Below are 24910 nucleotides of genomic sequence, written 5' to 3'. Positions count from 1 at the left end.
CACCACTCCCAGCACCTCCAGCACGTCAACACACCTTCTGTACTCCCAGCTCATTTGTGGTCAAGTTAAGTTTTTTCCTAAGGCTTTCTCCCAAAAAGTGTATCTACTTCCATAAGTTTGCAAAACCCCTTTTCTCTCTCAAATTGTGAGCTCCCAATGTATAAAAATTAGGCCTGCTTCTTCCTTTTTATTTCCTTCCGAAGTATGTACTTGTAGAATCTGCATAATCAATACTTATTGATTGATAGTATTTTACTCCCTGGATGATCACTGTGCTAAAATTTTCATTAGTAATTTCCTGCTTCATCTTACCCCCCCCCAACAAGTTCTCCTTCTCAGAACAGAGAGCCTTGCTTAATAGGGGGGAAAAAATTTAAAAAAAAGACCTGCACTTGACTCCTTATCCTATCATTTCTTGCTGTGGTAGCCAAAAGAATTTTCCTAATACTCATGAGTCTTGGTTTTCTTATCTGTAAAAATGAAACTAACAATATCTATTATATTACCCATCATCACCTTCTTATTGTGAAAATCAAATAAAAACACAATTTTTTAAAGATTTATTTATTTACTTGAGAGACAGAGCACACACACACAGAAGCAAGTGGCTAAAGGGGCTGAGGGAGAGGAAAAGGGAGAGAAGCCGCCTTCCAGCTGAGTGCAGAGACCAACACGGGGCTCAGTCTCAGGACCCCAAGATCATGATCTGAGCTGACATCAGACTCAGACGCTCAACCAACTGAGCCACCCAGGCGCCCCTCAAATAAAAATACTTTAAATTACAAAGCATTACATGCCATGTTTTCATTTGCCTTAAAAAAGATAGCCGTGGGGCGCCTGGGTGGCTCAGTGGGTTAAGCCGCTGCCTTCGGATCAGGTCATGATCTCAGCGTCCTGGGATCGAGTCCCGCATCGGGCTCTCTGCTCAGCAGAGAGCCTGCTTGCCTCTCTCTCTCTCTCTCTCTCTCTGCCTGCCTCTCTGTCTACTTGTAATCTCTCTCTGTCAAATAAATAAATAAAATCTTTAAAAAAAAAAAAAAAAGATAGCCGTGGGTACTGAGTAAGAAGCAGCATGTCCCTAAGAACCATATCCAACCCACTTTCAGAGACTGGGGCACCGTTCAGTGTTTCATGAGGTGGTAGATGCACATTCCTGACTGCTGCCCCTTTGAACCTTTTCTGATCTACCCTCCAATCTGCTGAGTGTTGCCCCTGTGAACATTTTCTGATCTACCCTGCAGTCTGTTGAGTGCTTTACAGCCATATGTTAGGTGAGTCGCAAATTACCTGAGACGCAGGTGCAGAAAGGCAGGAAGAAACAGTGGGAGCCAGAGCTGGAGCTTGCCCATTCAAGACCCACTTTTTGCCCCAGCATCCACTGCTCCTCTCCCAGGCTGCCTTGTAAATCACACCAGCTTTTCTCAAAAGGCACATCCCCACCCATCTTCCCTCAGGCCCTAATTTAAAGCTCCCAGCTTGGGAATCTTAAACTTACTGTTTGATACAGCCTTGGAGCCTTGCTCTCCACCCAATCATTGTGTCCTCATGCAAGCTCCATATTCTTCTCAGTCCTTCACCCAAAGATGAAATGACAAGAGGATCTGCTTCCTACACACTAATGAGAAATTGCTCTTTGTCAACATAATACCCTTCTTTTTTTTTTTTTTTAAGATATATGTATTAAGAGAGAGAAACAGAGAGGGAGGGAGGGCAGAAAATCTCAGGCAGACCCCACGTTGAGTGAGGAACCCCAGACACAGGGCTCCATCCCATGACCCTGAGATCATGACCTAAACCGAAATCAAGCATCAGATGCTCAGGGAGCCTTGGTGGTTCAGATGCTTAAGCATCTGCCTTTGACTCAGGTCATGATCCCAAGGGCCTGGGATGGAGCCCATATCAGGCTTCCTGCTCAGTGCAGAGCCTGCTTATCCCTCTCCCTCTGCCTGTGCTCTCTGACTCTCTCTACCTCTCTGTCAAATCAATAAAATCTTAAAAGAAAACAAAAATACTCAGACACTCAACTAACTGAGTCACCCAGGTGCCCTGACATAAGGCTCTCTTACTTTGTGAAAGGAAATGTGGCTCTACCTCTCCCTACAAGGATCCTCTTGTTGGTTTTTTTTTTTTTTTAACATGTTCTTTCTTTTTTTCTTAATTTTATTTTATTTTTTCAGTATTCCAAGATTCATTATTTATGCACCATACCCAGTGCTCTATGCAATACCCACCCTCCTTTTTTTTTTTTTTTAAGATTTTATTTATTTATCTGTCAGAGTGAGCACAGGCAGACAGAGTGGCAGGCAGAGGCAGATAGAGAAGCAGGCTCCCGCTGAGCAAGGAGCTCAAGATCCCAAGACACCGGGATCATGACCTGAGCTGAAGGCAGTGGCCCAGCCAACTGAGCCACCCAGGCGTCCCAACACCCTCCTTAATACCCACCACCAGGCTCACCAATCCTCCTCCCCTCCAAAACCCCACACCAGTTAGAATAGCCAAAATTAACAGGACAGGAAATAAATATTGGAGAGGATGTGGAGAAAGGGGAACCCCCTTCGTTTTTCTAAAATACCTTACCGAACTCCAATCTGTCCTGTCCCTAATACTTCACTCCCAAAGGCTTGATAAAGTATCCCATAATATTAATCTTATATCTAAAATTCCATAAAGATTAAGAACCTCCCATGCCTGATAGAATGAAGTTAGCTAATGAGGTAAAAAGTGATCTCATGCTCACTGGCAAGGACAGGAGTTACCAGAGTGGTCATGTCTAAGTCGTCATGTTTCCTTCTCTTTCACTGTTGCTAGTAATTATGAGATAAGAGATTGTTTGTTTTAAATTTCTCCAATGTTTATAAAAACACACTGTGTGAGCGACTATGAAATAAAAGGTACCCACACTTTGTTCCCACAGTCAAATGTAAACACCATATGCTTAATGAAGAGTTGGCCAAAACCATTAAAACTTTGTATGCTCTCAATCTGGAATTCCATTTATAGAGATTTAGCCCACAAATATGTTTGCACGTGGATGTACAGATAAAGGTTTTTCATTGTGGCATGACGTGAAATGTACACAACAGCAAAACACTGAGAATAGTGTAAATATCCAGAGAGAGGACTGAGTAAAATGTGCAATAAAATAAAATTCATTATTACTCAAAATTATGATGTGGTGGTTTACAAAAAAAGTCCACAAATCTTTTGATGCTCCCCCAACCAGAGGTGGACAAGTGACCCAACCCTCCCTTCTTGAGAGTAGGCTGGACTCGGGGACTCACTTCCAACAATAGAATATGCTGGAGCATGACCCCCAAAATGAGGTCATAAAAGGCAGGACAACTTCTTCCTTTCTTTGCTCTTGGATCACTTCCTTGCTCTTTTTCTTGGTTCCCTTCGTGGAGAAGCCAGCTGCCATGTCCTAGCAATACTCCAGCAGGCCTATGGAAAGGACCAAAAACCTGCGAGTAACTAGGCCTTTAGCCAACAGCCAGGTGAGGGCACCACCTCAGAAGTGGGTCCTCCAGCACCAGTCGAGTCTTCACATGACTCCAGCCCCTCGCAACATCTTGGTTGTGAGGTCAGGAGAGACCCTGATGCAGTATCACCTAGCTCAGCTGCTCCAGCATTTCTAATGTATAAAAACTGTGACCTAAAAAATAGCTATTGTTTCAAGCTGTGAATAGTCAGGGTAATCTGTTATGCATTAAGAGATAATTAATACATGTGGGTAAATTAGACTTCTGAATGTCATTTGCATTTTAAAAAATCTTTTGCCTCTTATCAAAGTCTTTTGTTTCATTTATTCAGATATAGTTACCTGCTCTCTGGAAAAATATCAATTATTTCCTAGCTATAGAAGAGAAACATTTCCATAACCCTTAAGAAAAAACAAAAACAAAACCTCTCATCACAGGGATCTTGATGGTGAAACCTACAGTCTCATTTCAGAATGCAACTTAGGAAGACAAAATCAGGAAAGATGGCAAAAAGAAAATATAAACAATTTCAATTGCTTTTAAAAGAAAAAACATTTTTGGGCGCCTGGGTGGCTCAGTGGGTTAAGCCTCTGCCTTCAGCTCAGGTCGTGATCTCAGGGTCCTGGGATCAAGTCCCTCGTGGGGCTCTCTACTCAGCAGGGAGCCTGCTTCCCCACCCCCTTCTCTCTTTCTGTGCCTGCCTCTCTGCCTACTTGTGATGGCTCTCTGTCAAATAAATAAATAAAATCTTAAAAAAAAATTTTAACAAACTGCTACTTTGAATATTCTATTTCATATGATAAAAATTGTGCCATCTGATAATAATACTAAAAATGCTTAATGATGAGTGAGTGAATATGCTAAGAGGTTACATAATTTGTTGCATACAGTCCTCATGACAACCCAACGTGACTTACTGCTACAACCTCACTTTCAGATGAGGAAATTAAAATTTCAGCAAGGTCAAAAAAACTTGCCTAGTGTCACATAGCTGATAAGAAGAAAAGCCACAATTTCTTCACCTGGCCTCTGGACTCCGTAGCCAAAACTTTCAACCATGACTCTCTATTCTAAGTTATTATGTCCCATTTTGCACAGCAGCTTAGGCTTTTCGTGAGACTGTGGTTTTATCAGACAGTATCTAGGTCATTAACCAAGTACTCAGAACGTGCATGTACACAGCTAAGCACTTAGCTGCTTTATTTCCAGGAGTCCTCACAACCACCCTGTGAGGAGGGACTGTTACTACCTCCCTTCCACAAACAGTTAAGTGGGCCCAACTGAAGCTGGGGTGCCCACGGTCCAGAGCTCAGAGCCAAGTTTCCAACTGGGCACTGGGAATCCAAACTCAGTTTCCACACTGTGATGTAGAAACTTCTCTACTTATGAATAATTAAAACTGCTAAATGAAGACGAGGTAGGATGTATGGGAGATGCCTGTGTCCTTCCAGAGACAACCATAGGGCTTGAAGGCTTCTGGAAAGAAGGGGAAACAAATATTCAGCAACAGTTTAGTCCCCACGGCCCCTGGGGGATTCAAAAGTACTTCGATAGGCATCTGTAGACGTCAGCTCATTTTCAGTTTATGGGCCACAGGACTGTGTTAAATTCTCTGAGACCAAGGGGAGTGAGCTGCCAAGCAGACTTTCCGTGTTTATTCATCATCCAGTTATCAGGGCTCTGTCTTTGGGCAGAGTAATGAATAAACTGTATAAACTGTAATCAGTTTATTTATTACTCATCATTTATTACTCATCAATTATGAATTAAGCTCCCACAATGTGCCAAGCGCTCTTCCAGGAGCTGGTTCTACAACAAACGAAACATAAAAATTCTTACCCTCGTGGGACTTCTATCCTTGTTGTTAGAAAAAAGACACAATAAACAAAATAAGTACATATATATGGCAAGTACTATGGGAAAAAAAATAAAATGGGGTGGGGGGGTGAGGCATGTGGGGATGAGGGGAGCACTTTCAATTAGACTGGTCAGAGCAAAGCTCGCTTGGAAGGTTCAAATCATTTCTGTACATAAACTGTGCTGACTCCAACAGTATTCATATACATTAAAATGGTTACATGAATAGTTGCCAAAGGGCATTTTCCTGGTACTGTTACAACTGTTTAGGCAAAGTAGATAGGTAAATCAGGTAGCACCCCAAACTATTGAAATAGCTATCTGAATTAATCTGGAAAAACTGGATAACCAATTGTCATATTTTCTAAATACAATGTATTTGCATAGGATCATATGATCAGTGCCTGACTTGTGTATGAAGATCTAAGACTTTCTTCTAAAAATCCTTTGATAACACAAGGCAAGAGAACTAGTGAGAAGAAAGAGTTAGTTTCACAGAGATGGGGAATAACTTGCAAAAAGGAGCCCAGCAAGTCATGGCTACTCCTCAGAAATCCTGGGCCAAACTTCTCGGGGTAGTTCATGGTCTCCCAGCTCCCGTCTAACCCTTCCAGGCCTCGCTTCCCCCCCTGAACCACAAAGGGATCATCTCTAGAAGACAGCTGCGGACGACTGTGACCCCAAACCAGGGCTATCTTCCTCATCACCTTATCACTTTGTTGATCAGCCTCAGCAAAAGCTTATCTTCCTCATCCCCTTCTGCAGCTCACTCCCAAAAACTTGAAATGGGAAAATTTCTTCTTCTGAGTCCATCTACTCATGAGTATTCCATGCTTATGGAGCAGTTGGTCAAGTAACTTCATCAGCTCATTGAAACGCATTTGTGAGGGAATGGCTCACAACAAAAAATCACAGACATTGTGTGTAAGTGTGAGGGAAATCCTGATGAGCTATCTTAAAACTGGAGTCCAGGATGGTGCTGCTGCCCCTCGGAACAATTTGTTACTTAAACTGTTAACCCCTGGAGGATTTTACTAGTTACCAAGCACATTTAGATATGGCCTTCAGAAATACATATACTGGCAACAGGTCTTTGGGGAGAAGGACGGTGTACGACCGTGAAGCTGGGCAGCTGGGGATGCCCGGCTCGCTCAGGGCGGATCGCCGCCTGCTTCAGGGAAGCCGAGCACCCGGGACGCCCGGTCAGCCCAGGGTGGCACGAAAACCACCGCCCGCTTCTCTTATCCCTGATCACTCGTTCCTCTTCCCCAAAGCGCCTGTTGTTAGTTAGAGGAGTCCTTTGAATGTGCCTGTTTAACTATAAACTTTTTCCTTGCTTGCTTGCCTTCAGGACCTGCCTAACGTTTGACCTTCATCAGTCCTTCTGTTGCCTATTGTTTTCTATCCAATAAAAGGGAGACTGTGGAGTTGCTCCTGGCAGCCGTCCTTTTCGAGTGCTGTCCCCTGCTCCCAGTCTCTTGCAGCTGACTTGTTTGTGCCTAATTCTTCTCTCGTCGCCGACTGGAAGCGGCGGGATAGACTGTCCTTCCACTTCACCTGGTCCCCAATCCACTTTGGCCCAGCACGACAGACCAAAGACCCCTTCCCTCTCGCTCCCTGCCTGCCCAGCACACAGGTACTCACCGTTACGCAACATGACATCAGAGCAATAACCAGCTTGGAGAGCAGGAGGTCCCTTTAGAACAGGAAAGCCACCATTTGGACCCTTGAGCCTATCCTAGTGAGACCATGGCATTGATCCTGGCCTCCTCCTCTTTCCCCAACAGAAACTTCTCCTTCCCACCTCAGTGCCAGGAAATGCCCATTTGTATCTAGCTAGACTTGAGCAACAACTAGCGAGAACCCAGCTTTCCTTAAGTTTTACCAGAGAGGGGCCAGCCACAAGCCACTGCCTCCCCCCTCCCCTGGGCACTTCTGTGCTATTTCACGCATGACCCCCGGTCCAGGTCCTGCACCTTTCCCTGTTCCCAGACTCCACCTGAAAGCTCTCCGATGCCCCCACGGCCCCCAGCACCCAACACGTGCACACACCTGAGACTCTTTCCTAGAATAATTCTTTATTTGCTCACTAAGGTACCCAGTTCTTGGAGCTAGTAATAGATTTCTCAATTTCCTGATCATGATAGATGTTCTAGTTACCCTCCTGCTATCACAATCCCTTGTCCTTTCAGAGGGAACGTCCCCATGGGTTCTACTCTAACCCTACTCTGCCTTGCGCCTCCCACCTCTCCTCTGGATCACAAAGAATTGCTACCCTGATATCAACGCTTTCATCATCCTCTCCCTCACACACACACACACACACACACAAAGGTTTAGCTACAGCAGGGCTTATAGACCCATCCTTGAGTGCATGCACACACACACACACACACATACACACACACGAGTTGAATCTTGTTTGCTGTGTGTTTTCGTATCATTATGTGTGCTGTTGTTTAGTTTTGTGTTTGACCAATTACAGGGATGTCCTAACGGAGATCGGCATCCGCCCACACACCCTTGCGCACACACATCCACAGCCGTAAACGGACACATGGTTTACAAACATACCTCACCGTTTCCTGCCGCGGTTCCTGCTCTCACTGGAGGTACTAGGAAGCAAAGCGAGGAAAACAGTCCGCAGAGCGCAGTGACAGCTCTGGCAAGCCTTTGCCGTGTTAAGGTTAATGGGTTTCAAATGCTAATGACTGCCCTGATTTCATCCTCCAGATCATATCTCCTAGTTAATTAGTAATCATGGTCTTCTGGGAACATCCCTAAGAACCTGGAGTAAGAGGTGATCATCCTGACCCCCACTGACCCCTCCAGGTGCTGAATGCACTTTCAGCAGTGATCACACTCAGGTGCCTAGCAAAGGAACACAGACGGACTCAACATGTAGATGATTAAGAGCAAAAAATAAACCATCCCAGACTCCCGTTTGACATTTACTAGCACAATCTGCTGGCTTGTGTTTGAAGGAAATAATTCTGAAAATGTTTTCAGAGCAGTTTTCTTCTTTCTTTGTCTCTAGGAGAGCTGTCCCCAAGCATTTTTGTGTGTGGCAGGGGGGAGACCCTTTGGCAGTCTCGCACTTCCTACGGACCTCTCCTAGAATTACATTTTTAAATGAATGAGACAAAATACTATGGATACGAAAGACTCTGAAACTAATAATACATTACATGTTAATTAATTGAATTTAAATAAAAATTTTTAAAAATTTTAAAAAGAATACAGAGGAAACTAATTCCAATGAATTATTTACTAGAATATTTTTAATTGCAATATAGTAATGCATGTTTTTCTTTAGTGATGTATTAGCTAACAGATCTAGCAATAGGTCTAACAGCTACTACAATCTCAAAGTAGTAATAAATGGAAATAGTATCTTGAGTTTCTCTTCAAAATATGATACAAATGAAACTATGGCTTCTCTTGGAACCAAATTCATAGGTACTTCTAACACTCCTGAGGTTTGTGATCTCACTTTATACTTAAAAGACAGGCCACAGGGCAGCTGGGTGGCTCCATGGGTTGAAGCCTCTGCCTTCGGCTCAGGTCATGATCCCAGGGTGCTGGGATCAAGCCCCGCATCAGGCTCTCTGCTCAGCGGGGAGCCTGCTTCCTCCTCTCTCTCTCTCTCTGCCTATTTGTGATCTGTCTGTTAAATAAATAAACAAATAAAAGAGGCCACATTTCAGCTGGATTTATGCAAAGAAAAATACATATATATTGTCCCCTGCAAGTTCACTGGCTTTCTGCCTTTCGTGTCTACTTGGGAGCCATGGAGACTGTTCATCCAGTAACGTGATGACGACACCTCCTCCTCCCTATTCCTTAGACATCACCCTTACTTAGACTTTCATGACCCCCGTCCTTGCTTCCAATCCCTGAAAACATAACACTAACCCCTTCCTAAACACAAGTCAGTTCAGCACGTAGGTATATGTGTGATATAAGCAAGTGTTGTTGGAAGAGCAACAGCAGCAACATTTACGGCACGGTTCTTGTGCATTAGGCTAAATGACTCACATGCATGATTCCACTTCCTTCTCATCGCTGCACTGTGAGGCAGCAGCTGTCACTCCAGTTTCACAGACTAGAAACCCTAGACACAAACAGCAACTTGCCTGAATGAAGTTCTGTAATTAGGAAGAGTGAAACCAGAATGCAAACTTGGTCAGTGTGGTCAAACCTGCACTTGGACATGAATGTGAGCAGTGCTTCCATAACCTTACAGCCAAGAGAAGGTAGAAGTCCAGGGACTGCCATACAGAAGACAAGACGGCACTGACTAAGGCAAAGACCACAACTGGGAGGGACAAGAAAGAAACCGAAGGCATGGATAGATGGGAATGAACAGGGAAGAAGGAAAGACATTTTGAGCCGAGGGATCAGCCTACACAAGCCTCAGAGGTTAGAGAGAATGGGACCCGTCTTAGAAACTGCAGTGAAAAGAGAGAGACGGGGAAGACGGTTGTGGGAAAGCCAGGGACACTATTGGCAGAGCACACTGGAGTCCCCTCGTGGAGTCCCACTCTAGCCTGTTACCAACAGGGAACCATCACAGACAAGAAACTGCCCAGAGCAGTCATAAGTGTGAAATCCATTTCTGAGCTCTCTGCCCAGGACTCAAAATGCTGGCTTATCTGTCCCTTTACTACCTTAGTCAGGATATTTGGTCTCCCCACAGCTCCATGCAGAGCAAGCACCTCTCAGTAGGGAATTCTGGACGCTCTACAAGTGGCCTGTCCATTGGAGTGGCACACTGGAGGCCACCCTGAGATCTCCAGGGTCATGCCCTAAAGATCAAGAGAGCAGTGAGTCACCTCGCCAGTACTGATGAGAACATCTGCTGACCTGCCCTAAACAACGCTTCATTCTGGCTTCCATTCTAGACCCCAAAATAGTCACAGCCTGTTCTTCAGGATAAATCTCAAGCTCTTCTTTCTCCTTAAAGCCACTTTACCATTCTTGATCCTACCATGCCAATATTTTTTTTTCATCATTCACCAAAAAGCTTAGCCCACTGCTGTTTCTGCATATTTGGTGCAGATTCCACCAGAAATGTCTCTGTCCTCTGTCTTCCTACATGAACCTCGCTCATTGCAAAGCCAAGTTTAAACTCACTTCGCCATGAAATTTCTCTAACTCGATTCATGTGGATGCTTCCCCTTTTCTCAGCTACTAAAGCAACAATACTTTCAAGAAGATAGGGTTCCACTAGATGTATATACCCCAAAGAGTTCCGAGCAGTGCTAGCCACTCATCAAAGTCCCTGCTGGCTGAGTTCCCTCAGAGGCTCCAGCAGAGCCAGACCCAGGTGAGGAGCCCCTTCTAACCGCTGAGCTGAGAGGAGCTGGCTGAGCACCGGCTCAGAGGAGGCTGACTCCAGCCTCCTAGCACCAAACGCATTGTCATATTTTCACTGATGGGAAGAAAATTCTATAGAACAGAAAATACACACCTGCTTGCACTTTACTGGCAGTAGACTAGGGGTGGATAAGATAATGCTGACAGTGTCCCTGTAGCCTATTAATCTGTAACAGTTGAAAACAATGTTGGAGAGTGAAATAAGTCAAGCAGAGAGAGTCAATTATCATATGGTTTCACTTATTTGTGGAGCACAACAAATAGCATGGAGGACAAGGGGAGATGGAGAGGAGAAGGGAGTTGAGGGAAATTGGAAGGGGAGGTGAACCATGAGAGACTATGGACTCTGAAAAACAATCTGAGGGTTTTGAAGGGGCGGGGGGTGGGAGGTTGGGGGAACCAGGTGGTGGTGGGTATTGGAGAGGGCACGGATTGCATGGACCAAAAACAATGAATACTGTTATGCTGAAAAAATAACAAATAAAAAAATTAAAGAAAAAAAAGAAAAGTCATCTCTTGGAGATGTGTTTTCATGCAAAATCTTCAGATGGTGGTTTAATGACCCCCATCTGGTGTCACAGAAAGAATCCAACTAGCCTGTCCTTGAATATCAGTTTCTGTTTACTTGCTACAGACTTGGGAAGTCATTTAAACTTTCTCAAGTTAGTTGCCTTTTCTATAAATTAAAGATGATGATGTGCACATCAGAATATTATTTTGAGCTTGAGCCACGATGGTAAATGACTGACATCCAGGGTCAGTTTTCCAGTCTCTCCCTAAGTGGTCTTTTCTGAAAATAAAGTCAAGTAAAACCCAGCAAGCAGTGGCACTGGTCTAGATCCTAATAGAACTCTTCCTTCAGTTCATCAACCACCAGGAAGAGCCTCACGGGGCGGGGGACGGAAGCAGTGGGCTCTCTCCTCCACGGACCACTGACAGACAACAGAGACCAGTGCACGTCTGCCACACCAAACTGGTTCCCCAGACCAGTGGGGGAAAGCCAGTCCTGGCTCAGAGTTTTGTTCTGCAAGACGATCCCCACCCCTGCACGCACACAAGCGCACACGCACTCCGAGGCGCTCACACTCACAGGCTACATGCCATCTCCACCCTTCCTATCACAAGTCACCTCTCGTGCTCACCACAACCCACAAACTTTAAGTTGTACCTCCTTCTTATTGCAGCTGAGTTGGTTTTCCTTCTTTTGTTCCAAGTATCAGCTCTTGGCGAGGCTACCTGGAAAGGAGAAAGAGGAGTTGTGTGGGGTAGGAGTAATTTCTCTGCCCAGAAGGGTTCAGAGGAAAGGTGGTGGGGAGTATGGGCAACCCGTACTGAGCATTACAGCATTTCCTTCCCTTGGGAAATATCTATTAGTCAGCAGTCGGCTCCTGGCGGGCGTCCTTCCTACCTCTTACCCCTGCAGACAGAAACACGGGCACACACAGGTGTGGGTCCAGGGAGAGAGTTGTCGAGAATAATACATTACCTAGTGTTCACGTGTCAGTCATAAAGCATCAATTGTACCATCCTTGTAGCTCTCAGAGCACTTTAACCTGTACTATTTCTTTAATTGCATGTCATAAAGCAGGTATTTTATCCCCATGTAAAAATGAGGAAACAAACCAAGAAAGATGACTTGCAAAAGGTCCCTTGAATTGTGGCAGAGTGGAGCTCACAGACATTTCAATAGAGCATTCTGGATGTTCACGGAGTCTGAAGTCGGTAAATAATTCAGTAAATACAGAATTTCTCTTCCAGACGAAATAGTCATTCATTCAGTCGGCCAATTCCAAATTCACTCTCTACCATGTCTCCCAAAGTGGACACTCTCAGATCCCATCAGTTACCAACCTCTACCACTCTCACCTTACAGCTAGCCCCTTCTCTTTCAGCCCACATCTGGAACTAGAGAGTCCCATGGGCTCCCCCACAGCTTTCCTGCCCGTGCCTGGAGAACACCTGCCCACTCCTATAAGGGAGTCCAGCAAAGCCCTGACCGACGGGTCCCAGCCGACTGAGCCCATCTCATTCCCTCTGATTCTCTCTCCCAGAGATTAGGATCTGAGACACCGAGTCTGAATCACATTGCACTGGGCGCTGTGTCTGTGTGGTCATGTCATGTTCCTGGGAGAGAAAAATTAAAGTTTTGCTGAACATGCTTGTTTACTGAGATGAGGAGAGAAAAGGCACGTAGGAAGTAGCAGAAATGAGAGACTGCTCAGATCCAAAGAAGGAACAGCAGAGACTCGCTGCCAGTATTTTTCCTGTTTCTGTGAAGACCAAGGTGCAACTGAATGTCATCTGATCCTCTGGCACCTCCACCAAGATACTCTCCCTACTATCACCACCACCACCTCTTCTACTACGAACCAGCGCCGCCGCCGCCACCACCATCATCCTTTCTTCCAGATAGTTTCTGTGCATTTCCATGCCTGGCAACCAGTCTCTGCTACCACAGGCTCTTAGTTTTCTCCCTTTGTTCAAAGTAAGTATCTTCACCAAAAATCTCTAAACACTCCCCTCGAACATATCCTCCTGCTGGGTTTTGCTGGTTTTTACAACCACTTGTAATAATCGTGGGACCTTCAAATCCCCACAGTGTCTCTCTGGATCGTTTGGCATTCCCATAGAAGTGTACTTTTAAGATCGGGATATATGTAACCCAGGGTTATGTGGTGACCTGCTGAGAGGAACACCACACATTTTCTGGGAAATTCCATTTTAGTCTAAGATCATTGGAGAAGGAGTAATTGGGATCAATATTTTGAATGATGAAAAATGTGACGGCATAAAGTAATAGCATGCAAATTTACATGATACTTTTCAACATGAAATATGAAGTTTTACAGAAATTTTCACCTGTGATGAGATGCTAGTGAATGTGCTTCCCCCTTGGCCTCCATCCCAGGACAAAACAAGTGAAAAGAATGCCACAGGAAACATAACAAATAGCATGGAGGACATGGGAGTTAGAGAGAAGGGAGTTGGGGGAAAGTGGAAGGGGAGGTGAATCATGAGAGACTACGGACTCTGAAAAACAATCTGAGGATTTTGAAGGGGCGGCGGGTGGGAAGTCGGGGTACCAGGAGGTGGGTATTATAGAGGGCACGGATTGCATGGAGCACTGAGTGTGGTGCAAAAATAATGAATACTGTTATGCTGAAAATAAAAAATAAATTAAAAAAAAAAAGGCACTGACAATACCTTAGAGCCATGCACAGACTCTCTCTCTCACCACTGCCCTCTCTCTGGTGCAGCCTCTCTCCCTATGTGCTTCCCTCTCCATTCCGCTCTTTGGGAATCAGCATGTCCACAGGATCTCCCTGTCTCGGCTGGATATGAACCCTCATGGTGCCAAGGCTGCCCATTGTTGTCCTACTTTATTGTGTCAGAGAAACTGAACAGGACTGGTTCTCATCTAATGTCTTACAGCTCTATCTGGCTTTTACTGAAAACCTCCTCTTTCTTAATTCATTTTAGTGGACAAAATGAAGCCTAAGAAGGGGCCCAGAGATCCCTCTAAAGGAATCCCTTTCCACAGCTCCCTGCTGAAGGAAGTGATCTTATCCTTGAGTCGCCAGATCCCATGCCTTCACCAGGGATAAGCCCCTAATCCCAAGACAGCAAGTCCTTATTTCGACCAGCCTCTTACGAAGAAGCTTGCTGTGTGTTCACAAGACAACTTAGATTCTCTGAGTGTGAGACACAGAGAGAATTTGCAGCAGGATCAGTTAGTAGAAAGAGTAAAATGTACAGAGAGAGAATCCAAAATAAGAGCTGTAGTGAGACAATCTTGAACTTCCTCTCTCTATACCAGTACCACTCTTCCCACATCCTTTTGGCAATCGTGAGTGGACAAAATGGGCTTTAAAATGCAGGAAGTGGAGACATCCTTCCTTTGATCTCTTCTCTTGCACTTCCTGTTCGCTGCCTCTCTCTGACAAACACACCTAGACAGAGGCCGGGCTGCCCTTGCCTCCGTTCCACTTCCGTGCTTAGACAGGAAAATAGATTCCCAGGGCCCTTCTTGTGGGCAAGAGTAATGGTGGCCCACGCCTTTTGACTTAAAACCATAAGGAGATGACCGTTCTCACGGAAGGAGAACCTGGAGCAGAGTAGTTGCTGGTGTGGCTCTAAGTATTCAAAAAATTCAGGGTGAGGCCTTTGCAATCCTCTTGGCTTTTCCCTCATGCTCAGAGCTCCAACTGTAACATTAACGTGCCGGCACAGAAGGAAAAAAAGGCAACAAGCGTCTCTAAAATAGTCTACTTAATAATGTCTCCGTGTGTTCCAAATGCTGCTCCTATCTATATGAAAGATAGGAATGCAGTTTATTTTTAGATGGAGTATTGACAACCCAATATCACAGGGGTTCTGCTGGTAATGAAGAGTGTAGGTAATTAGCAATATCCACCATGAGCAGAGCAGCAAGTTGGATATGCGGACGTTGCCTATGTCAACTGTGCGCTCCAAATCAACTTGTACTATACAAATCTCTGCCTTCAGACTCTTCAGGTGCTGGTCTAGCTTTTAATAAACCAATATATACCCTACACCCCCATTCTACTGCTGTTCTCATGTAATAGGGGTGACTGGCAGAGCTGGGATTGGGAGCTCTTGGCTATGTGCCATCTGAAAGTATTAACAAGTCTTATCTTCTTTTTTCGGGGGGGGGGGTGTATTTTATTTTTTTTTATTAAGTTCTGTTAGCCACACACAGTACATCATTAATTTTTGATGTAGTGTTCCATGATTCACTGTTTGTGTATAACAGCCAGTGATCCATGCCATATGTCCCCTCCTTAATACTTCTTCTTTTTTTTAATATTTTATTTTTACTTATTTGTCAAAGAGAGAGCACACAGGCAGGCAGAGTGGCAGGCAGAGGCAGAGGGAGAAGCGGGCTTCCTGCACAGCAGGGAGCCCGATGTGGGACTCGATCCCAGGACACCAGGATCATGACCCAAGCCAAAGGCAGCCTCCCAACCGACTGAGCCACCCAGGCGCCCCAATACTTGTAATGACAGTCTGAATCTCACTATGTATGAGCCGTCAAGTGAATGGCAATTAAGTCTTCCTGCTAAGATGATGTGGATTCTGAGTAGAGTTTAGTTCATTCCCCAGATTGAGGTGTTGCTACTGCTGGGATCCTGGAAATCCCTAATGCCCTTTTATCTCAGGGGTTAAATGTTAGTGTACGTTCTAGTTCCATCCATGTTGTCGCAAATGGCAAGATTTCATTTCTTTTGATGGCTGCATAGTATTCCATTGTGTATATATACCACAACTTCTTGATCCCTTCATCTGTTGATGGACATCTAGGTTCTTTCCATAGTTTGGCTATTGTGGACATTGCTGCTATAAACATTCGGGTGCATGTGCCCCTTTGGATCACTACGTTTGTATCTTTAGGGTAAATACCCAATAGTGCAATCGCTGGGTCATAGGGCAGTTCTATTTTCAACATTTTGAGGAACCTCCATGCTGTTTTCCAGAGTGGCTACACCAGCTTGCATTCCCACCAACAGTGTAGGAGGGTTCCCCTTTCTCCTCGCATCCTCGCCAGCATCTGTCATTTCCTGACTTGTTTATTTTAGCCATTCTGACTGGTGTGAGGTGATATCTCATTGTGGTTTTGATTTGTATTTCCCTGATGCCGAGTGATATGGAGCACTTTTTCATGTGTCTGTTGGCCATCTGGATGTCTTCTTTGCAGAAATGTCTGTTCATGTCCTCTGCCCATTTCTTGATTGGATTATTTGTTCTTTGGGTGTTGAGTTTGCTAAGTTGCTTAGTGAAATAAGTCAAGCAGAGAAAGACAACTATCATATGATCTCCCTGATATGAGGAAGTGGTGATGCAACATGGGGGCTTAAGTGGGTAGGAGAAGAATAAATGAAACAAGATGGGATTGGGAGGGAGACAAACCATAAGTGACTCTTAATCTCACAAAACAAACTGAGGGTTGCTGGGGGGAGGGGGTTTGGGGAGAAGGGGGTGGGATTATGGACATTGGGGAGGGTATGTGCTTTGGTGAGTGCTGTGAAGTGTGTAAACCTGGTGATTCACAGACCTGTACCCCTGGGGATAAAAATATATGTTTATAAAAAATAAAAAATTTTAAAAAAAAGAAAGAAAGAGCCAGATCAGAAAAGCCCAAAAAAAAAAAAAAGTTTAGTGTACATTGGCATCACTTGAATGGCTTTGTCAAAACACAAACCACTGGGCTCCACCTTCAAAGATTTTGGTTCAATGGTTCTAATTGAGGCCCAAGAGTTTGCATCTCCCACAAGTTCTCTGCTGAGACTGACCTCCCTGATCTCGTCTAACTTATAATAAACTTGCATTACTGGAGATCTCCCAAATAACTCTTCACTCCTTGCAGCCAAAAGAAGCTACTTAATATATCCTTTGGACTCAGACAGAAGCCCATTGGACCAGATCGAGAACAAGATCTAATGACAAACACCGTATCTGTCAGAACCCTGTCTATGCTCTGGTGGCTCCAGTTGTTACCAGGTCAAATTTCACTGCCTAATTCTTTCTATCTTTATGATGAGTGCTTTCCTAAATGGCTACCCAGCAGGTAATGAGATACTTACAACCTTTAATCTTTAGCACGGAAAACACATTTGAATTCCAGAAGTGAATTCATCTACATTCAAGTGGGGCCTATGTACTTCATTCATAAGAAAGCCCAAGGGATCATATCACTGCCTTGGATTTAAAGCGAATGACTAAATAAATGAACAAAAATCTAGTTGTATGTCATATACCATGAGGAGCAAAGAATGAATAATATATAATCGCTGCTTTTGAGTAACTCAGTGTAAGTGGGGATACGCACTTGTAAACCAATACGTATTTTGATCGATATGGTAAGTGCTACGATAGTGTTATGGACAAAATCACCATTTTGTAGCAAAGAAGATGTAGGAAGTCTATGGGAAGGAATCAAAGAAGGCCTCAACCCAGATATACTCAAACAAATTCTGAGGAATTTCACTTATACTTATATTTATACACTGCTAATCGCTATGTTAACCTCCTGGGTAGACAGACATTTTCTTTCAGTCCTCTTAACCAAGCCTACAGAGATCCCTCCACCTCTTTCCCTGCCAGAATAGTGGTTTCCTGAGATACGAACCCACCAGATCCGACTTTTCTACCTTTCCTGAGAATGGGATGATAGTTCATCCCTCCCTCGACCTCGACCTCTACCCTGAGGTAGTTCACAAGGACTCAACTGCCATTCCCCAAAATAAACCCATTCAAATAGGAATCCGGTTGGAAAGAATGTCACCAGGCCTTTTGCCCAAATAAGGATATCCATTACACCCCAGTCTACAGATCCGTAGCTAGACTTAGAGGAAAGAACATCAAACATGAAGTCAGAATATTAGAATTAGAATTTGAATTAGAAATGCAACTTCTCACTTAGCCCTTCAGTTCCTCTGGCAGATACTGAACTATCTCACCGTCTTGAAACTCCACTCTGTCAATGAAATGGAAGTAGCATTCTGGTCTTTAGAGGGTAACTGTGAGCTTAAGGGATACTCATCCTACTCTAAAGTAGTGAGTGGAATCTACAGTTTCAATTCTGTAGAATATGGGGCCACATTTTCCTGAGATTAAGTCAATGACTGGGCTGAACCTGCTGGGTAAATGGGCCAGGAATTCCAGGTCTCACAGTGGTCTGGCGCCCTCTGGTGGGGGCTATTGAGTAATGATAGGAGGATTCTGGGTCCTAAACTGGTTTGAACATTTGGGAAAATACCAATGATTATAGGACTTTCCCAGTTTGTTGGGGCCCATTTCTTTGTCCAATTATCCGGGGACACTGGAGACATGGGGACTTATCCTCAGCCTCCACACTTCCTGAGAGTAAGTTACCCCCTGACCAGCATCTCCCCATCACCCCCTCCACCACACACCTAATAACCACCATTCGACTCTCAGCTTTCATGAATTCAACTCTTTCCAGATTCCGTATATAAGTGGGATCATGAAGTGTTTTTCTTGCTGTGACTGGTTTCTTTCACTTCACATAATGTCCTCCAGTTTCATCCATATTGTTGCAAATGACAGGATCTCATTTTTTAAGGCTGAATGATACTCCATTGTATCTATATGTCACAATTTCTTTATCCATTCATCCGTGACAAAGGCTTGGGTTGTCTCCGTATCTCAGCTATTGGGAATAATGCTGCCATGATCATGGGAGCGCAGATACCTCCTCGAGGTACTGGCTTCATTTCCATTGGCTACATATCTAGAAGAGAGAGTGCTAAGATAATGCAGTGGTCCTATAATTCACATTCAGATGTCATGCACCAAGCACAACACCGATCATGCTGTATGTGTCAGTTCGGGTAAGCTTCCCAATCCTCCGAGGTAAGAGTTATTTTGATGGTCATCTCCATTTCATATGGGATAAATATAGAAGATTCAATCATTTGCCAAGGTCACACAGAGAAGTGGCAGAGCCAGGCCTCAACCCAAGAGACCCTGGTTCCAAAGGCTCCTGATTCCAGAGACTCTCAACGCAGAGCACCCTTCCTCTAGGTGCTTTAGGGAACTGAGAACTCGCTCCCTGGGCATACTGCCCAAAGCAAGACTGTGAAACATTAGCGAAAATGGCCAATGAGGCAGGAGGCTGAGCAAGCAGAGGTGCAGAGGTGGAAAGCTCCACGTCTTAGAGGAAATGTTACCATATGACAGATTGCAAACCAACCACTCAACTTCTCTTTTCCTTTTCCCCATCGTTCACCCCACAGAATGAGTGAGTGGCTGGATGAAGCATGAAGGACAACAATAAAAAAACTGGAAAAGTTGTTTTTTTGGTTTTTTTTTTAAGATTTTATTTATTTGAGAGAGAGAGAGAGAGTGGGCATGAGAGGGAGAAGTTCAGAGGGAGAAGCAGACTCCTGGCAGAGCTAGGAGCCCGATGTGGGACTCGATCCCGGGACTACAGAATCATGCCCTGAGCTGAAGGCAGTTGCCCAACCAACTGAGCCACCCAGGCGCCCCAAAACTGGAAAAGTTTAAACATTTTTAAGAGTGGGGGGAAAAAGCACCAGATCAGGCAGAAATGTTATAAAACAACATCTGGTCTCTAAATGATAGGCTTTCCAAATCTCCATTGAGTAGCTAGCCTGAATTTTTACAAAGCTTAGAGAAGGGATTGTAAAATCAGCTCAAACTCCTTTAGAGATGAAGGAGAATTAGAGATGCCAGAAAGCCCAAGCACATCAGATATTCGGAACTGTTTAAGAGAGAGCTAGACTTCAAAATTACAGCCTAGTATATTAGAGTATGTCATGTTTAGGATATAATCCCTTATACTAGATCATCGTCATGCTCTGGTCAGGCAGGAACACAGAATGGGGTAACCGTGCTCACTAGCATCTGAGATGTGGATATGGGGTGCCATTCTTAGCATGATCAGGAAGGTCCCTCTGATAAGGTGACTTTGGAGAAGAAAGTGAGACACCTGGGTATGTGTGGGTAAAGCAATTTGGGCAATGGGAAAGGCAAGCAGAGCAGCTCTGAGGTGGGACCATGCGTGGGAAGTTCACAGAACATGAAAGAGGTCCATATGGCTGGTATGGAACCAAGGAGGAAGCAGGTATCACGGACGACATCTGAGAAGGGGCAGACGACATGATTAGGCATGCAGGACCCATACACAGGCCACCATAAGGACTTTGCTTTTATGGTGAGAGAAATAAGAGGCCCTGAAAGCCCTAAACAGAGCAATGACATGATCTTAGTTGTATTTTAGCAGGATCACTACCATTGCTTTGTAGGAAAATGGGGTAAGGAAGTGGGGCGTGGAAAGCAGAGTGAGCAGTTAAAAGGCCTCTGCAATAATCTGGGCCAGACCACCCCCTGCCCACTCCCTTCGTGGTAGGTGCTGGCCTCATTCACAGTAATGCTTCTCATTCCAGCACAGTGCTTGGCATAATGATGATGCTTGAATGAAATCTTTCGCAACGGCAGTCTTAACTAATGTGTGCTGATGCCAGGAGAGGAACTATGCATTCATCCACATGAAAAACAAAGTCTATGATAAGAGTCATGCCTCAGAGGTGATAGAAGAAGGCAGGTCAATGGAAAGAGGCACCATTTCAAACCTTAGTTCATTAAGAAGATATGTTTTGCCTGTTGCCAGTTCCCTTCAAACCCATAAGCAAATCCCGCTCCCTTCTCCCATGCAGGTCCAGATGGGCATGCAAAACCAGACTTGGAAAACTGAGACCCTGTCTTGTTTGCATCCCTGATGCTGTGCCAGAGCCCTCTGAGAAGGATGTTGTATGGACACACCTAGGTTTATTAAAAGCTTCTGCATCACCCAAAAGAAAGAACCGTCAGTCCTCTGCTCTTACAATGAGCCCTTGTGTGTGTCCAAGAGATATTCCAAAACAGCAATATATCCCTCTTCTAAGTTTGCTGTCAGAAATTCTTATGTCCTCACTTTGGGAAAGATCCAGGGAAAGAGCCTGATGCCTTGTGAAGGAGAGGTCCTGGCTTATAATGTACACTGACACTTCTCTGCTGGGTGGTATGTTGAGCCTTAGATTAACCAAGTAAGAAGAGACATCATGTTGACTCTGACTCCTGTCATAACTGTGTCCTATGAAGTCAAGTGTGCATTTCTATTGCTTTCAGCCCTGGAGTTTGCAGTGGGGATTCTGACCAATACCTTCATTTTCTTGGTGAATATTTGGGACGTGGTGAGGAGGCAGCCACTGAGCAACTGTGATCTTATCCTTCTGAGTCTCAGCCTCACCCGGCTTTTCCTGCATGGGCTGCTGTTCCTGGATGCCCTTCAGCTTATATACTTCCAGCGCATGAAGGACCCACTGAGCCTCAGCTACCAGATCATCGTCATGCTCTGGATGGTCACAAACCAAGCTGGTCTGTGGCTCACCACCTGTCTCAGCCTTCTCTACTGCTCCAAGATTGTCCGTTTCTCTCACACCATCCTGCTCTGCTTGGCAAGCTGGGTCTCCAGGAAGGTCCCCCAGATGCTCCTGGGCGCCATGGTTTTCTCTTCCATCTGCACTCTCATCTGTTTGGGGGATTTTTTTAGTAGATCAGGCTTTGGGTTCACAACTACGCTCTTCATGAATAATACAGAACTCAATTTGCAAATTACAAAACTCAATTTCTATTATTCCTTCATCTTCTGCACCTTGGGGTCCATCCCGCCTTTCTTGCTTTTTCTGGTTTCTTCTGGGGTGCTGATTGTCTCTCTGGGGAGGCACATGAGGACAATGAAGGCCAAATCTAAGGACTCCCATGACCCCAGCCTGGAGGCCCATATCAAAGCACTCAGATCTCTCATCTCCTTTCTCTGCCTCTACGTGGTGTCCTTCTGTGCGGCCCTCATTTCAGTGCCTTTACTGATGCTGTGGCGCAACAAGATCGGGGTAATGATATGTGTAGGGATCTTAGCAGCCTGTCCCTCGATACACGCAGCAATCATAATCTCAGGCAATGCAAAGCTAAGGAGAGCTGTGGAAACCATTCTACTCTGGATTCAGAGCAGCCTAAAGGTAAGGGCAGACCACAGGGCAGATCCCAGGACTCCAGATCTATGCTGAGAGCAGGCACAAAATGGGCTCTTCATGAATATGCCTTTGATTGTTCATAAAACCTTCAGAAACCTATTCCAGTTTCTTCTGTAGGCATAAGTGAGAGTCTCTTCAGTTTATGTCAATGAACCCATCCATAGTAGAATAAAATAATTAAAGCTCTATCTATGGCCGAGGCAAGAATGACGTGCATGGGTTCTTCAAGTTTGTTTTGAAAAAGAATGAAATAGAGAGGTGATGTACTCAGTGTAAATGCTTTGTATACTACAGATTATTTGTGCTTTGCTATGAACCAAACCATGGCAAATCACCTCTTACCAAATACTATATAAACCCCAGGATAACATGATTGGCTTTCCACGTGTTTTCTAAACCTGTTTCTTAAATCTGTTCTTATATTCCTGGGTCTCATAATGCTTGTCCAATTATCATGGCCACTTATAATTTTTTAAAAATGAGAAAATACATTTAAGTGTTAGAGAAGTTCCTTGAAGTAATTAAAAATAGAGCTTCCCTATGACCCTGCCATTGCACTCCTGGGTATTTACCCCAAAGATACAGATGGAGTGAAAAGAAGGGCCATCTGCACCCCAAAGTTTATAGCAGCAATGGCCACGGTCGCCAAACTGTGGAAAGAACCAAGATGCCCTTCAACGGATGAATGGATAAGGAAGATGTGGTCCATATACACTATGGAGTATTATGCCTCCATCAGAAAGGACAAATACCTAACTTTTGTAGCAACATGGACGGGACTGGAAGAGATTATGCTGAGTGAAATAAGTCAAGCAGAGAGAGTCAATTATCATATGGTTTCACTTATTTGTTGAGCATAACAAATAGCATGGAGGACACGGGAGTTAGAGAGAAGGGGGTAGGGGTAAATTGGAAGGGGAGGTGAATCATGAGAGACTATGGACTCTGAAAAACAATCTGAGCGGTTTGAAGTGGCGGGGGGGGGGTGGGAGGTCGGGGTACCAGGTGGTGGGTATTATAGAGGGCACGGATTGCATGGAGCACTGGGTGTGGTGAAAAAATAATGAAACTGTTATGCTGAAAATAAATAAATGAAAAAAAATGTAAAAAAAAGAAAGAAAGAAAAGCATTTTGCTTTCTTTCTTTTTGCATAAATTCTCTATGAACTAGTCTTCATTACCTCTTGCTCCTCTACATGGCTTTGTTTTTAACAAATTTATCAAATTATATTTTGATAAAATTTCAAATTTATAGTTGCCAGAATTCCCATTTACCTTTACTGACACTCACTCATTATTTATGTTTTGCCCCATTTCTCTCTCCACTCCCTCACACAGATACCTCCAGTTCCAATCCAAAAATAAACGGTTCACTTTAGTTTTCCTTTTTACACATTTGTAACTCCCTTCTCTAACCATGAGAAATATATTCCACTTACGCTTAATATATTTGTTCATTTGCTGACACCTAGAATACAGAGAATGTGGTTTTGAAATTGCCATCCTACAGCACTGCAAAAGGCAAAAAAAGGACTAACTAAAATTCACTATTTGTTCATAGTATTACTTGTGTTTAGGTAAAATTTACATACAGCAAAATGCACAGATGCTAAATGTACAACAATGTACAATGTGAAGTTTGATAAACGTACACTTGTGTGTAACCAACACCCCAAATAAGACGTACAATATTTCATCAGCACAGAAAGACCCAGTACTCTCTTCCAGTCAATCCCCATCCCCTACGGGCAACGCTATACTAATTTCTTCCCATAGATTTTTTTTTTAACTGTTCTTGTATAAATCCTGTAAATACTCTTTTGTTTCTGTTACTTCTGCTCAACATGATGTCTTTGAGATCCATCCTTAACGGTGTATGAGCCACAGCTTGTTTTTCCACTCACCATTGATGAACATGTGCATTGGTCATAGTTTGGGGCTATAATGAATTTTTTTAAAGATTTATTTATTTATTTTAGAGAGAGAAAGAGAGCATGAGTTGGGGAGGGGGCAGAGGGAGACTGAAAGAGAGAGAGAAACTCCAGAGGCTTCCTGGGCAGGGGTGGAGCCAGTCACCCGTGGGATCGGTCACTCGATCATGGAATCGGTCACTTGATCCCATGACATTGAGATCTTGACCCAGGCTGAAACCAAGAGTCAGAGAGATGACTTAGCCAACTGAGCCACTCAGGTGCCCCACGAATGAAGTTTTTAATTAATGTTCTTAAATCCATCTTTTCATTTCTTTTAGATAAACACCTAGGAGTAGAATTACTTGTCATTAAGTTGATGTATATTTAACTTCATAAGAATATTACAAAGAGGTTTTCCAAAGCTATTCTAGCATTTTATGCTCCCAACAACAATGTAAGAGAGTTGTTCCATATTCTTACCAGCATTTGATATTCCCGGTCTTTAGAAATTTTGGCTGTTTTAATGGAGTGAACGGTGTCTCATTATGATTTTAACTTGCATTTCCCTCATAACTAGTGATATGGAGCACATGTGCTTCTTGGCCATTTGTATATCTTCTATTGTAAAGTAACTTTGATTTGTTTGATCTTCTAAAAAAATGTATCATTTAAGTATATTTGATACCCCTCTTATATTGAGTTGTGTT

General features: G+C 44.0%; 2 protein-coding genes across 3 annotated transcripts in view; one reads left to right on the top strand and one right to left on the bottom strand.

The window, feature by feature from the left end:
- The window catches only part of MGAM (maltase-glucoamylase), a 157206-nt gene that overhangs the window by 77926 nt on the left and 54370 nt on the right, over window positions 1–24910 (bottom strand). Inside the window, exon 1 of one of the 2 annotated variants that reach the window (XM_045063082.1) lies at window positions 11884–12014. The exons of the other annotated variant lie outside the window; for it this stretch is intronic. The gene's annotated coding sequence lies outside the window, so the exon portion shown is untranslated. Of the gene's footprint in view, window positions 1–11883; window positions 12015–24910 lie in introns of those variants that run through there. 2 annotated transcript variants of the gene reach the window in all.
- On the top strand, window positions 21320–22449 carry TAS2R38 (taste 2 receptor member 38). The gene has a single exon (XM_004741605.2). It carries the CDS (start codon window positions 21320–21322, stop codon window positions 22322–22324), a length of 1005 nt encoding a protein of 334 aa, XP_004741662.1. The 3' UTR covers window positions 22325–22449.

This window comes from Mustela putorius, unplaced genomic scaffold (assembly GCF_011764305.1).
Source record: "Mustela putorius furo isolate JIRA1106 unplaced genomic scaffold, ASM1176430v1.1 tig00003845_pilon_pilon_pilon, whole genome shotgun sequence".
NCBI lineage: Eukaryota > Metazoa > Chordata > Mammalia > Carnivora > Mustelidae > Mustela > Mustela putorius.
The sequence above is the reverse complement of the archived record's forward strand: the minus strand, read 5'-3'. Positions and strand labels throughout refer to the sequence as shown.